A 14,585-nucleotide genomic window follows, 5' to 3' on the forward strand; every position below is an offset into this window, starting at 1 on the left:
GCTGATTTATAGGCTATGGTAGCTAGGTGGTGCAGTGGATACAATGATGGATCTGGACTCAGGAACACCTGAGTTCAAATATTGCCTCAGATGCTTCCCAGCTATGGGACCCTGGGCAAGCTACTAAACCCTATTTATCTCAGCTTCCTCAACTGGAGAGCTAGAGAAGGAAATGACAAACCACTCCAGTATCTCTTTCAGGTTCAAGATGGTGTATGAGAGCCCTGATGGATAAGTTTCTGAATTTTTCCAAAGTGAAAACACTTAGGAGGGTATGTAAAAAAAGCACGGTGGGAGAAGTCAGGGATAAGATAGGGGAACTCAAAGTGGTAGGAAGCAGCAGAGCCATGTCTAAAGCATTGTAGTTTGCTCCAAGACAATTCTGAAGGACTTATGATGAAAATTGTCATAATATTGTACATATCTTTTGATCCAACAATGCCTTTTCTAGGTCTGCAACCCAAAGAGATTTTAAAAGGGGGGTGAGACAGACCTATTTGTACAGAAATATTTATAGCAGATCTTTTTGTGGTGGGAAAGAATTGGAAATTGAAGGGATGTCCATCCATTGGGGAATGACTGAGCAAGCTGTAGTACATCATCGTGATAGAATACTATTGTGCTATAAGAAATGACAAGCAGAAAAAGCTAGAAAGACTCACATGAACTGATGCAAAGTAAAGTAAGCAGAATCAGGAGAACACTGTACACAGTAACAGCAATACTGTACAATGATCAATTGTGAATGACTTAGCTATTCTCAGCAATACAATAACAAGACAATTCCAAAGGATTCATGATGAAAAATTCTATTCACATCTGGAGAAAAAAACTGATGGAGTCTGAATGCACAATGAAGAGCACTATTTTTCACCTTTTTTGTGTGGATGTTTTTGGTTTGTATCTTTTTTCATAACATGATTTATATGGAAATATGTTTTGCATAATTGCACATTAATAATCTATGTAAAACTGCTTACTATCTCCAGGGGAGGGAGGGAAGGAGAGAATTCAGAACTCAAAGTGTTTAAAAATGGAATGTTAAAAATTATTTTTACATGTAGTTAGGGGAAAAATAAACTATTATTTAAAACAAACCAACCAAAAAGTCTCACCTCTGTCATATGTTAGACTTTGACCATGCAGTCACTTAACTTCATGCCCCAGGCAACTTCCAACAATTACAAATTAAAGCACAGCTGCTTATCTGAATTTGTGAAGGGAGTTCCCACATTGGGAGGTCCTTACACTAGTGAAATCATAGATTCTGAGTCTTCCTCCCAAACTCAATTTTTTTTAGGGGTGAAGGAATTAAAACTGCAATTCTTATTATGCCCTTCAAAAGTCAAATGGTTCACAGCAGTTGAGATTCTCCCAAAGGTGTCCATTAGACATATCTCCTTTCCTAAGTGGGCAAAGAGATTCTCTAGAGAAATATACTAACCCCCAGGAGACACCTAATCTCTCAGTTCACAGAATTCTTGAGGCACAATATCTGAATTTTCATTCCTTTCTGTTGGAGACTGAAGACCAAAAAGGCTGATCTAGACAACAAGTGAGTGAGCTATCTTCCTGGTGCCTGGTGTCCATGCGCTAGGAAAGTACGAAGTGGGAGACATCACCAATGAGATGCTAGGAAGAAAGTTTGGGGCTCAGAAATTTGAGAAAAAATCCCCCCCAACTTACAGGAGTAGGGCTCCACTTTCACATCGAATGTCTGATTCTTGAATTCTGTCTTTGCAACACCTGTGTAGAAGACGATATTGCCAGAGAGATAAGCCGTAGCTGTGTAACGTCTCGGGGTGCTGTTCCGGAAAGTGATGGTGATTTTGAAGTCTTTTCCAAGTACAGCCTTTTCTACCTCAAAGTCCATGTCAATATCAGCCTTGAACTGATGGATGCCCTCTGTGTCAAGAGGTTTTTTAGCCCCATACATCAGAGCAGTTTCTAGGGCAAGTCTCTCTTCTTCTTTGCCTAGAGGAAAAGAAACCAAAATAATGAAGTTATAGAGGCCCAGATATTTATTTAATCAATTTACCCATCTGTCCGGGGGCTGAATTCTGGAAATACACTAGAAGTTTCTCCAAGATGTGTTTCTTTACTGCTATTTTTGGCATTTGAGAAGTAAGAAACATGAAGCTACTAAAACTTAGCTCTATTTGTGAACCAAAGCCTAATTATGAATTTTTGTACCTGGTGAAAATACCAAAAAGTGCATGTAGGGCAAACAGGAAAGGGTGAGAAAGAGCAGCAGGATACCACCCCATGGAGGAGAGACAGAAACTCTGGGAAAGGTTGCCATGTGGGGGCGGGGGAAGTAGGGAAGGGGAGGGGAGGAACTCAAATCCTGTAGTTTCTTATTTTATCTAATTATTCTTGTTAATTAGGCATGTAGCTCCATTGTTTCTATGCTGCTGATCCTGCTGCTGAAGAACTTTGAAAGCACCCTCTAAAGTAGGTGACCTGGAGAAAAGTCATAGTTATCCCACCCTAGTTAGAGTTCTGCTTCTGAATGTAGTCTAATTTTCTTCTGCCTGGCTCAAGCAGAGCATTCTTCCTTCCACTTCTGCCTCAGAGACATTACGTTTCTCCTACTCCCGATACCCTGCTTTCCTCCCTGTTTGTTTGCTCTTTGCAAATGTTCCCTGTATGTGTTCCCCTCCTCTAAAGATGGTATGGCAACCTGCGGGAGAGGAAACCATGGAACTGTGATGTCCTTGTGGGGGGATCTTATCACATTTTTGGCTATGCTTTCCCTTTGAATTAAGTCCTCTTCTATTTGGTTCCATAAAAGAAACACATCTTGCCGAGTAGGGTGGAGCCATGGGTTATGTTTTTTGAGTGGTTAACTTGAGTTAGCTTTCTGAGGGCCCAAAACACCAGAATACAGTTGAAGAACTCATCTGGGATCTCTGTCTTGGATACCCACAGAACATTACTGGGAGCCACTAAAGATTTTCTTTTTTCAAAAAATATCTTACCTTTCCTAGACTGGCATTGTACAGCAGGGTTTTCTGATGTGACTTTTATAGGCTGGACCAATTGTTTTACTCTTATGTGTCAAGGTGGCATTGATGCATCACTGCTTATGGGGAATTGGGGATTTGACCTGTGATTTCATTGTCCTAGGTGAGGAATGTCCTTTCACCAAGCCAGATGGACACCTTCTCGGTATCTTAGTCTTAGGCAGCTGCTTAGAACATTAAGAGGTTAAGTAAGTGTAACAGGTGAGGATTGAACCCGGGTCTTCTTGACTTCAAAGTCAACTCTCTTCTTGTTCCTCTCTCTCTTGCTCTCCCTCTCTTCCTCTGTCTCTCTCTTTCTCTCTGTGTCTCTGTCTCTCTGTTTCCCCCTCACTTCCTCTCTCCCTGTCTCCCTCTCTTCTCATATATGTATACATATATATGTATCACTCTGAGGCTAGCCTATATTTAACTTTACTGAATATTGTAAAACACTGTGGTTATTAGTTTAAAGAGTTCCTATGGCTATTCAGTTATTAAAAGATTGGTTGTCTTTCATGGGAACTGCTTCACATTAAGGACCATTAATTTAATGAGTACCACTAGATGTTGGTGATGGTGTTTTTAAAAGCTTTGTGGGGTAGCAGGATACTTTGCAAAGTGGCAGTGTATGGTATGAGGCATTCAGAAGCATAAGAATAGTAACTCTTTTGTAAAATAGGTATAAAACTCAAACTGCAAGTGACCCACAGAACTCCCAAGTATAGCCGAACCAGATGAAAACATAATTGAGAAATGTTTAACAAAATAAACAAAAAACACAATACAATATAGATAATGTTAATTTGTGGTTTTCTAAGTCAATATTGACCCAGAGGTTTCTGTTCATATTTGAATTTGACACCACTCATATACAATACTTGGTACACTGATACACTGTAGTATTCCCAAAGATACAAACATTAATAGGATCATTTAGGAATTAGTACACTACCTAAAAAGGGCAACAAGGTGCTGCAGTGAATAGAACACAGGGCATGGAGTCAGGAAGACTCATCTTCATGAGTTCAAATCTGGCCTCGGACACTTATTAGCTGTGTGACCCTGGGCAAGTCACTTAACCCTGTTTGCCTCCGTTTCCTCATCTGTTAAATGAGCTGGAGGAGGTAATGACAAACCACTCCAGTATAATTGTCAAGAAAATCCCAAATGGGGTCACAGAGTTGGACATGATTGAAATGACTGAACAACAACAAAACAAACTATCTGACAATGATAGTGATAATGACCAAGGGACCTAATGAGAATGTTTGGCTGTTTTCTGGTAAGAGAAGGGTGACATGAGGATACTAGTGGGCAAAGCATCTGCTGGAGCAGTTTATACAGTACTCTTGGCAGCTCATGGGAGGAAGGGTGATGGTATCATTTCTAGCACATGATGATGCAGGGACAATATCACCTTTGTTATACTTTGCAACTTGGCATAGCAGCTCTTGAAGACAATCCATTGAATTATGGAGCACTTTCAAAATGAGTCAGCGGAAGGAATCTACCAACAAAATGGCAGATCCCTGAATTACTGTTGCATTTGTCTTCTTGGACAGGATCAAGTAAGGTAATGTTTGTGAAGATGCTCTGAATACCGTTAAGTGCTAGACAAATGTTTTCATCAACCTTTCTTTTATTTAAATTAAAGCTATTTTATTTACCCATATGTTTTCTGGGGGTTATACACTTAAGTAGTAGTCATGGCTGCCTTGTTTTATTGGTTGGGACAGTGACAGATAGAGATCAGGGAGGGTTCTGTTCTAGTTTTGGGGAACAATGTAAACTGAGGCATGGAGACATGAGAGGACAGGATGAGCAAGAGTAGAAATCTAATGCAATAGGGGTCATTTCTTTAGCATATCCTTTAGCACACAGGGAAATTATCTGTCCCATTCCCCATGGATAATCCCATGGGATCATCCTTATAATACAGGTCTGATTAGTGTGTGAATAATGAGTACCATGTAGTGGAGACATTATTCAAATTGGCACTGCATATTTCTATTGGGCTGTAATAACTGAACACATTTTGCACAACTAAACTTAAAATAGAGCAAATTCTAAGACATGCCACCATTTCATGGGATTCATTATTAGAACTAATTGAGACTGATCAATATACTAGTCTAGTTGGAATATTTGGTTATTGTTCAGTTGCTTTTCAGTTGTGTCTGACTCTTCATGACCCCATTTGGGGATTTCTTGGCAATGATACTGGAATGTTTGTCATTTATTTCTCCAGCTTATTCTACAAATGAGGAAAATGAGGCAAACAGGATTAAGTGACTGACCCAGCTAGTAAATGTCTGAGGCCAGATTTGAACTCAAGAATATGAGTCTTTTTGAGGCAAAATGCCATCCACATCCTGTGAAAGAACTGTAGAATTGAAATACAGAATGAAGCAGACTTTTCTCTTGTGTTATGTTTTGGTTTGGTTTGGTTTTTCTCATGGTTTCTCCCATTTGTTTTAATTCTTCAATGCAACATGATTAATGTGAAAATGTGTTTAATAAGAATGTATGTGTAGAACCCATATAAGATTGCATGCCGTCTTGGGGAGGGAAAGAGGGGGGAAGAAAATTTAAAACTTATGGAAGTGACTGTTGTAAACTGAAAAGAAATAAATTAATTAAATTTTTTAAAAAAGATGTCTGATCCTAGCTGCTCATAGTTGGAACATAAGAGTTCACAAAGGGGAAATGATATGACATAAGGACGGATAAGAAGGTGAGAGTAAGATTATGTAGGGCTTTGAAGATCATGTTAATGTTTTTTGGGGGGGGGCAGGAAATTATGGGTCACAGAAAGTTTTTGAGCAGAAGAGGGGAATCATATTTGTTATACATTAAGGAATTACTAAGGTATCAGGGTGGAGGATGGGTTAGCAAAGGAATAGACTGAAGGCTAGGAGACCAATGACTTACAGTAGTTTAGGTTAGAGATGAAGACCTAGGGTAGGGCAGTTATCATGGGAACAGATAAGAAGCTAAAATGGAAGTTAAAGTATTGTGCAGTTACAAATGGAAGAATTTGCTGACTGATTTGGATGGATGATTTAAAAGAAGGAAAAGAATCAAAGATGATTCCAAGATTCCAAATGTGGGAAGGATAATGGTGCTATTATTCAATAAAAGAGAAGTTGGGAAAGGAACTAGTTTAGGGGGAAAGATAATGAACTTAGTGGTCAGCCTGTTGAGGTTGAGGTGGCAGAGGTTGATACAACTATTAGGAAGTTGGAAATGTAGGATCTGCCTAGGTGAGAGGATGGAGATGGAGTTTTCTCATCTGAAAACTGAGGAGGTCTGATTAGATGACCTCTAGGATTTCTCCCAGTTCTGAATCTATGCTGCAATGATTCTATGATGTACCTGACCTTGGGGAGATCATGAAACCTCCCTGGAGCTCTATTTTCTTAGCTGTACAGTGACATGTTTGGACTAGACAATATGCAAATCTGCTGTGGTTCTGGCTGCCCCATTGATTCTGGCAAGTGCATGGAACATGCCAGCATATGGTATGAAGACACACCTGGAAGTCTTTTCATGGGTGCTTGGATAAAAATAATTGCAGAATAGATCAAATGGATCTGGGAAGCTGGCACCCACTTGCACATTCATAGCATCATCAAGTAAGCGTATTTATTCCATTTATTGGGAAATGAGGAATTAAAATACCACAGGCCAATTATCTGCTTTATCTATGCTAATATAGAAAAAAAAGCAACTCCAAATGAGCTCTTATCATTCCTGGTGGGGATCAGATAAAACTGGAGAGGAGAAAAGCTAAAAATAATAGCGCAGGGTAACCACGTGGCACTGCAGATAGAGCACTGCAACTTGAAGAAGACCTGAGTTCAAATCCAGCCCCAGACATTTATTAGTTATGTGACCTTGGGCAAGTTGCGTAACCTCTGTCTACCTCAGTTTCTTCATCTGTAAAATGAAGTTAACAGTTAAGCAGCACCTAACTGTCAGGGTTTTTGTGAAGATCAAATGAGATGATATTTGTAAAGCAGTTTGCCAGTTTTAAAGTGCTATGTAAATGCTAGCTATTATCATTATTTCGGTTTTGGAAGCGTATGTTGGTGTGATAGGTGGAAATGGGGGTCAATGAACAAAGAGATAGAATTTGTGTCATTAGCAACACAGCTTCAATGGGGAACTGAAAGAGAGAATTAAAAGAATCACCAGCCTACCCTATAGAAAATCCCCTACCAAGGGCCACTTGCAAGTATAAAACAGAAATGAAGTAGAGCAGTCTAGTACTTTTGGGGGAGGGCAACTAGGTGGCACAGTGAACAGAACACCAAGCATGGAGTAAGGAAGACCTGAGTTCAAATCCAGTCTTAGACTCTTATTAATTGTGTGACCCTGGGCAAGTTGTTCAACCCTGTTTGCCTCAGTTTCCTCTTCTGTAAAATGACCTGGAGAAGGAAGTGGCAAACCACTCCAGTATCTTTGCCAAGAAACCTCCCCAGGGGTCACAAAGAGTCAGACACACCTGAAACAAAGGACTAGAAGCAAGTCAAGTAGTTTGACACCTGGGAAAAGCAACATGAAGCAGGCCTTTAAAGCGACTTTGTAATTCACCTTATCAAAGTAATATAAGAAGTAATTAAAACCAATTTAGTTGAATAAATGGAAAGACTACAGTACACCAAAACAATGTGAGGAGAGACCCTGATAGGGGAAAAGACCCTGAAACTAGATTTTGTAGATGTGCCTAATGCTAGGAGACCCTTGCACACAATCCTGTGGGATTAGATACTAGACAGCAGAGAGACCTGAGGATGACATGAGTCACAAGGCCATTGCCTTGGGTGAACAAGGCAGGCAAAGCTAGGGAGGAGCTCACTTACTAGTGGAGGAAAGAAGCATAGAATGGTAGCTTTGTATATTAACTATTTGTTCTAACTAATTAGGTGTTGAGACTAGTTGTTGCTACAGCACAGAAGGGACATAGTGCTGTCAAATCTTAAATTTAACAAACTTAACAATTGCACACTTAAAAATAATTTTAAAAAATATTGTGCCCTCTAAATTCAGGTGCCCTAGGAGTAAGCCCCAGTTACTTTTCCCTAGCTATAGCTTTGAAATGATGTGTTTCAGAAATTCACTGGTGGTTCTGGGAAGCATGACTATTCCTAGGATGTGTTGAACCAAGCAACAAATAAGCAGATGGAAGTTCTGAAGTCATGTAGAGGGGAGTGCCAGTAGGGAGAGGATCCACATTTTTCCCAGAGTCAGGTAGGGCTTATATTTTCTTCTGGATGTATTCTATGTTCTAATATACAACATTTGTAGACCATCTGCAAAATTCAAGTAGTCACAGGAAATTGTTGAAAGGAGAATAAAAACTTCGCTTGTCAATACACATGGTGAAATTGTGCTTTCACTATGCAGGAAAAGAGATGAAAAAAAATGGTGATTTTGTAATATGGATTACTCCCTGAAACAGCTGAGAAGTACTTCATCTTATGCCAGAACAAACTTATACTTTAAAGCCATTCCTGACTTAATAGTGCATACCTATGAAGGTGGTCACTGAAGTGGATGTCAGCATGTCAAAGCTAGCTGGCAAAAAGCTATTTCTTGCCTGGAAACTGCAGCTTCTTCAACTGAAAATGTAAAGCTGAGAACTGTAAAGTTCAGGTTGAGGTTTGAAAGAAGGAGAAATTACCTGGCTTGGTTCAAGCCAAAATATTCTTCTATTTCTGACCCGGACAGAAGATTGGTAGGCCAGGAGCTTTGGTTTAACAATCGCTCACAATATGCTAAAATGGAAGGAAGTTCCTTACACATGAGCTAAGAGGAAGTTGAAAACATTTCATAAGAAAGCTCTCTATTTTCTTTGTCTCAATCATGAAATCCTAGAGCTGTAAGAAAGGCTTCTTGTTTCATTTAGAGGGTTAAAGAGTCAATGGGCAAGTTCTGAGAAAGATAATTTTCAACTTCAACATAAAAATTAGCTTGTAAAATTAGTTGGCAAAAAATGTAAAGTTAACCATGGCAAAAACTTGTGAAATGCTTATTGCTGCTATGTGTCGGTAGTTTTCATTAAGAGTCCGAGATCTTTATAACTAATTAACCAGTTAGTTCTCAAGTCTAATAAGAAGCCATTTGCTCTTTATTTTTCTTTAACTCCTGGCTTTGTTTTCAGAGGCTATGTATTAGTGCTTAAAATCAAGGGAATGCATAAGGGGAACTTCCTTTTCCTTTGGTGCTTTACTAAACCATAAACTCAGTTATGATGCAACAATGGGATGTGGCAACTGAAAGAGCTAATGGGGCATCAGGTGGCAGTAAAGGAAACAGAGTGCTTGCACTGAGGAAGGTGATAGCTTCACTGGACCTCCCAGCTAGATGAATTTGTTCAGTTACAGATCATATCATATGATGATTGCTGAAGGAAGTGGTCATGGTTAGCCTGAAGAAGGGAAGACTTGGGAGAGGGAGCATGGTAGCTTTAGACCTATCAAAGAGTTTAGCTCAATTTGGGGATGAAAGGGGTGGAAGCTATGGGGACTGAAATATCCACTAAGCATGCAGATCAACCTTTCAACAATTAGGAAGAGGTCAAATGAAATGGACTTCCTCAGACAAGTGAGTTCTGTACCATTGGAGGTTTGCATGTTGAAGTTTCATGATCACTTGCTGATACTGTAAATGGAATTCATGATTTGGGTAAGGGTTGAAGTAGATGACCTTTGAAAACCCTCCCAACTCTAAAATATATGATTCCGTACAAATAAGTACTTACATCAAAGTGCTACAAATACCACTGTATTCTCTGAATCCATTTCCTCAGGGGCAGCAGCAAATAAACACTTAAACAACCGGGAGAATTCGATCAAGTCAAACACATGCATTCAACTAGCATTTCCTTTTGCCACTTGCAATAAGTTACCTTCTTGAAATTTGTAATTATCAGTTATGTCCTGCTTTCCATCTCCACCAATTTCCTTGGTCACGATTAATTTCCCGATGTGGGTTTTATCAACAGCTTCAACCAAGTGAGTGGTGTCTTTTTTGACTGTAATGTACACAAGGTCACTGTTGACCTGAAAAGAAAAAAGAAGAGGGCACCATGTCATCTTTTGACTTGGCCACCAAAACATTTGTTTCTGTTAGGTGTAGTTATCTAAATAATCTTGAAACCCATTTATAGAGATTCATTATCAACACTTTTAACATATCAATTTATTTTCCCTTCTTCCATGTTTTGGGATTTTTTCTCCCTCAATGGAAGATTAATATTCTACAATCAAATAGTTTCCATAAAACTGTAGGAGCAGTCTAGCAGAAATTCACACAAAACTTTAGTAGCCTGCAGTTGGGTACCTAAGATTTGGGGGATCAAATGTGGGATGGCAAAACAATGTTGGCCAGTACCCAAGCTCTCCCCAAGATCAATTTTATTACTCATATTGCTGAAGCCTATGCTTGGTCCATGAAAGCTTACCTCCAGAAGCTATATTATAGACAGAATGTTAGAGCTGGAAGAGACCTTATACACCTTTATTTTTTAAAAAGAGATTTTTTTTTTTTATTGACAACTTTTATTTGTATGTACATTGCCTCGATTTCTTGTTGTTTCCTTCTCTTCCCCCCATCCTGGAAAGTCATGCTTTATAACAAAGAGTTAAGAAAAAAAACAAGAGAAAAATGTCATCAAAACTGATCAATACATCAAAAAGTAAAAATACCTGACATATGCAATATCCTACACTTATGAACTTTTCCTACCACCACCTCCACAAAGGAAAGGCAGCTAGGTGGGCCTAGTGGATAGATCATTGGACCTGGAATCTAGAAGATATTTCAAATCTGGACTCTGGGACTTGCTACATTTGTGACTCTGGGCAAGTCACTTAACCCTTATCTGCCTCAGTTTCCTTGACTGTAAAATGGAAATAATTGTAGCACTTACCTCCCAGGGTTGTGTTGAAGATTAAATGAGATAATATTTGTAAAGTACTTAGGCACTTAAATACTTATGCCCTTCCCTCAGTAGAGAGTCAAAAGGAGGTGTCTTCTCATATATCTTCTATGGAGCCAAACATATTCTCTGTAATTTCACAAATTTCATTTTCATTTTTTTTTGTCCAACCTCCTCATTTAACAGATAACTGAGGAGGAGAGAGATTCAATTACTTGTTCCAGGTCACACAGCTTCTCAGGAATAAATCTGGGCCTAGAATCAAAGGCTTTTCAGAGTTGGAAGAGATCTGAGATGCTATCTAGTTCAACCCCTGGACTATATCCCTGACAAATGGTTATCTAACCTCTCTGCAAGACCTCTGGGAATAGGGAATCTACCTCCAGAAGTAGGAGATTGTGTTTCTGGAGTGCATTCAGCATTAGGAAACATTTCTATATATCAAGGATGAAGTGCAGTGTACTGCTATGCAATTTCTACCCATTGTTTCTATATTTGCCAGTTGATGCAAAGAAAAGGTTAATTCAATTAAATTATTTGTTAACAAATTGTGTTCTATAGCTTCTGCATTTCCTGATTCCCAATGCTATTTCAAGATGTTTCATAAAATTTCTCTTCCCTTTCCTTCTCTTCTTTTTACCCAGTTCCTACCCAACATGAGCACACACATGCACATACACACATACACACACACACACACATACACACACCCCACCACCACCACCACCACCACCACCACTATCACCACTTGAGGACTAAATTGGTAGAATCACATTGGTTTTAGAAGAAAAAAACAAGACACAGCTTCTCTTTTTGGGGTTTATGACCCTCATTGACCATATGAGATTGCTCCTGTATGTGACCCTCATTGTTCCCAAAATTCTGCCCTAGCAGGATTATCACCTTTTTCATTCTGAACACTATCCTTCTAATAAGATGGCATTAATTTTTTTCATTGCCATATCACACTGTTGACTCATATTGAGTTTGCAGTTTCATAAAGCCACATATCCTTTTCAGATGAATGGCTATCTAGCCACATGTACTCTTGTCTTGTGTTTATGATGTCAATTTTTCAAATTCAAATGCAAAATTTTACATTAGGCCCATTGTTCTAGCCTGTCACATTCTTAAGTTGTTCAGCCAAAGTTCTTGCTATCTCTCAGCATTGGGATATCTGCAAATTTGAATAGGAGAACTTTTATGACTGGATTCAAGTAATTGAACATAAAAATGTTGAACAACACAACTCCAAGCACAGATCCCAGGGGCACACCACTATAAATTCCCTTCCAAGGTAAAATTGAACCAGTAATGATATTTTGGGTCCAACCATTCAACCACTGCCAAATCCACCTCATTATAGTATCATCTAACCTCTATAATATCAATATTTTCTAAAAGAACAAGATGAGAGATACTGTCAAATATTCTATTAAAATTTAGAGAAGCTATGTCTAGAATTTTCCCAATCTACCAATCTCATCCTAGCAAAAGTGGAAATGAAATTTGTTTGACAAGAGCAGTTGTTGATAAGACTTTTTGTAATAACTATTTTCCTTTCTAGATGTTTACTAACTATCCTTTGAATAATGCCTCCTAGGAACTTCTCAGGAATGGAAATTAAGCTCACTGCCCTGCAGTTTGCAAACTCCACTCTTTTTATATCTGAAAATGGAAACATTTGCCCTTCTCTAATCCTGCAACATCTTTCTTGTTCCATATTAGCTTTCATAGATCTTTAATGGTATCTCAGCAATTATATCTGTCAAGTCATTCAGTAGGTGGCACAATGGATGGAACGCTGGGTCTGGAGTCAGGAAGACTTCTGTTCAGTCAGTCTTCCACATTTACTAGCTGTAGGACCCTGCACAAGTCTTAACCACTGTCTGACTTAGTTTCCTCAAACCATAAAATGTGAATAATAATGGTACCTACTTCCCAGCGTTGTTGTGAGGATAAAATGAGATAATACATTTGTAAAGCTTTTTGCAAACCTTAAAATACTGCATAAGTAAGGAGGGAAGGGAAAGAAGGGAAGAGACTGGAAGGAAAGGGAAGGGAAAGAAAGGGAAAGGAAGGGGAGGGAGGGGAAGGGAGGGAAAGAGCACATTCAGTTGAGAGCTCGATTCATGGGGGTTCTCTTTAAAGATTATTGCATCTGCATGAAGTTCCTTTTTTGGAATCTCTGAACAGCTTCCCTATTCACTTTTTAGCCACCTGAACATCCCTCAAAAATGGATAGCCCTCCGATTCAGACCTCTGACAGAAAGCATGAGAAATGCTGCGGATAGTTACTGAGGACTTCAGTGGATAAGAGAAAAAGAATTCTCATTTGCAAATCTTAACAGCATTCTTAACAATCAAGATCTGGATTTAATAATGACACTGTGTGTTGACATTAGCAGTGATTAAATCAATTTGTTCCTGGTGGGAAGTCCTGTCTACCTCTCTCTGGTAATAAAACATAATAATAATATAAGGATTTGTGAAATATAGAGCATGATTTCCATCAAGAGATTCTTACAGCATCATAAACTAGAAGAATGCAACCCAAGAGGGTTGTGTAAATCAACAAAAACCCAAAGTGACATTATAGAGACAGTGTTCCAAATATGTCTGCCCTTCTGGAGAGCCTGCAAATTATAACAGGGACCTACAAAGAGGAAAATACAGCAAAGATCCTTTTTTAGAGGACATAGATATATGTGAATACTCGGAAAAATCATAGGACTTTATGTCTCTGCCACTCATTTGGCAGTTTGTCATGCACTGCCTCATGACAGCCCTTAAATATGTAGTGGGTATTCCCAGGTACTATGTTTTGAATCTTATTCCCACTGGTGAGGCCCATATTCTGTCGCTGAGGATGTTGATTGAGTCACAGATAGGATTATAGAGCTAGAGTTTGAAGATACCATAGAGGAAATCTAGCCTAATCTCCTAATTTTACTTATGAGAAAACTGAGGACCAGAGAGGTTAAATAAATTGTCTGAGGTCACACAAATAAGTAAATGGTGGAGTTGGGATTTGAACTCAGGTTTAGCACTTTTTCCTCAGCACCATTGGGGTCCCTCCATTCCTTGCTCCAAACCTCACCCCCTTCCAATGATTCTTTGTTTTGTTCTTTTTGGCAGTAAGAATGACACAGTATTTGGAGTCAGAGGACCTGCATTCAAAACCTGGATCTGCAACTTACTACCTTGGGCCAATCTCTTGACCCCAAGGGCCTCACTTCCCTCTCGCACAGTATAACAGCAGTATAATAACGAGATGATCCCTAAAGTTCCTTCTTCTAAATCGAAGATCCCATTCATCCTAGTTTTCTTTGATATTCTAAAATCTTTATTGTCTCATAGATGAGTATCTTTTTCTCCCATGGCTACTGGCTTGTTACAGAAGGGTCAGGGTTAACTCACTGATAAGATGTAAATTTTCTCTTGTCCTGGGTAATTGCCCCACTTTGAGAATAACTGATGCAATAATTCACAGTTAGTTCCTACAGCTGAGTTACCTGGGAGCTCGGCCTTTAAAAAGGTGCTGGAGAGAAGGGCAGAGAAGACAGGGCTATACCAAGTCAAAGACTGGATTCCCTAGAGGGGAAGACCCAAGTGATCCCTTCAAGGAGCTATGT

General features: G+C 39.2%; 1 protein-coding gene across 2 annotated transcripts in view; it reads right to left on the reverse strand.

Moving 5' to 3' along the window:
- Window positions 1–14,585, reverse strand: part of F13A1 (coagulation factor XIII A chain) — a 192,715-nt gene that overhangs the window by 26,388 nt on the left and 151,742 nt on the right. For both annotated transcript variants that reach the window (XM_072603741.1, XM_072603742.1), the window contains 2 exons: window positions 9,919–10,072; window positions 1,687–1,974 (listed from right to left, as the gene is read on the reverse strand). In XM_072603741.1, the coding sequence (XP_072459842.1) occupies window positions 1,687–1,974; window positions 9,919–10,072 (442 nt within the window). The remainder of the gene's footprint in view (window positions 1–1,686; window positions 1,975–9,918; window positions 10,073–14,585) is intronic.

The sequence above is a fragment of the Notamacropus eugenii genome, chromosome 4, assembly GCF_028372415.1.
Source record: "Notamacropus eugenii isolate mMacEug1 chromosome 4, mMacEug1.pri_v2, whole genome shotgun sequence".
Lineage (NCBI taxonomy): Eukaryota > Metazoa > Chordata > Mammalia > Diprotodontia > Macropodidae > Notamacropus > Notamacropus eugenii.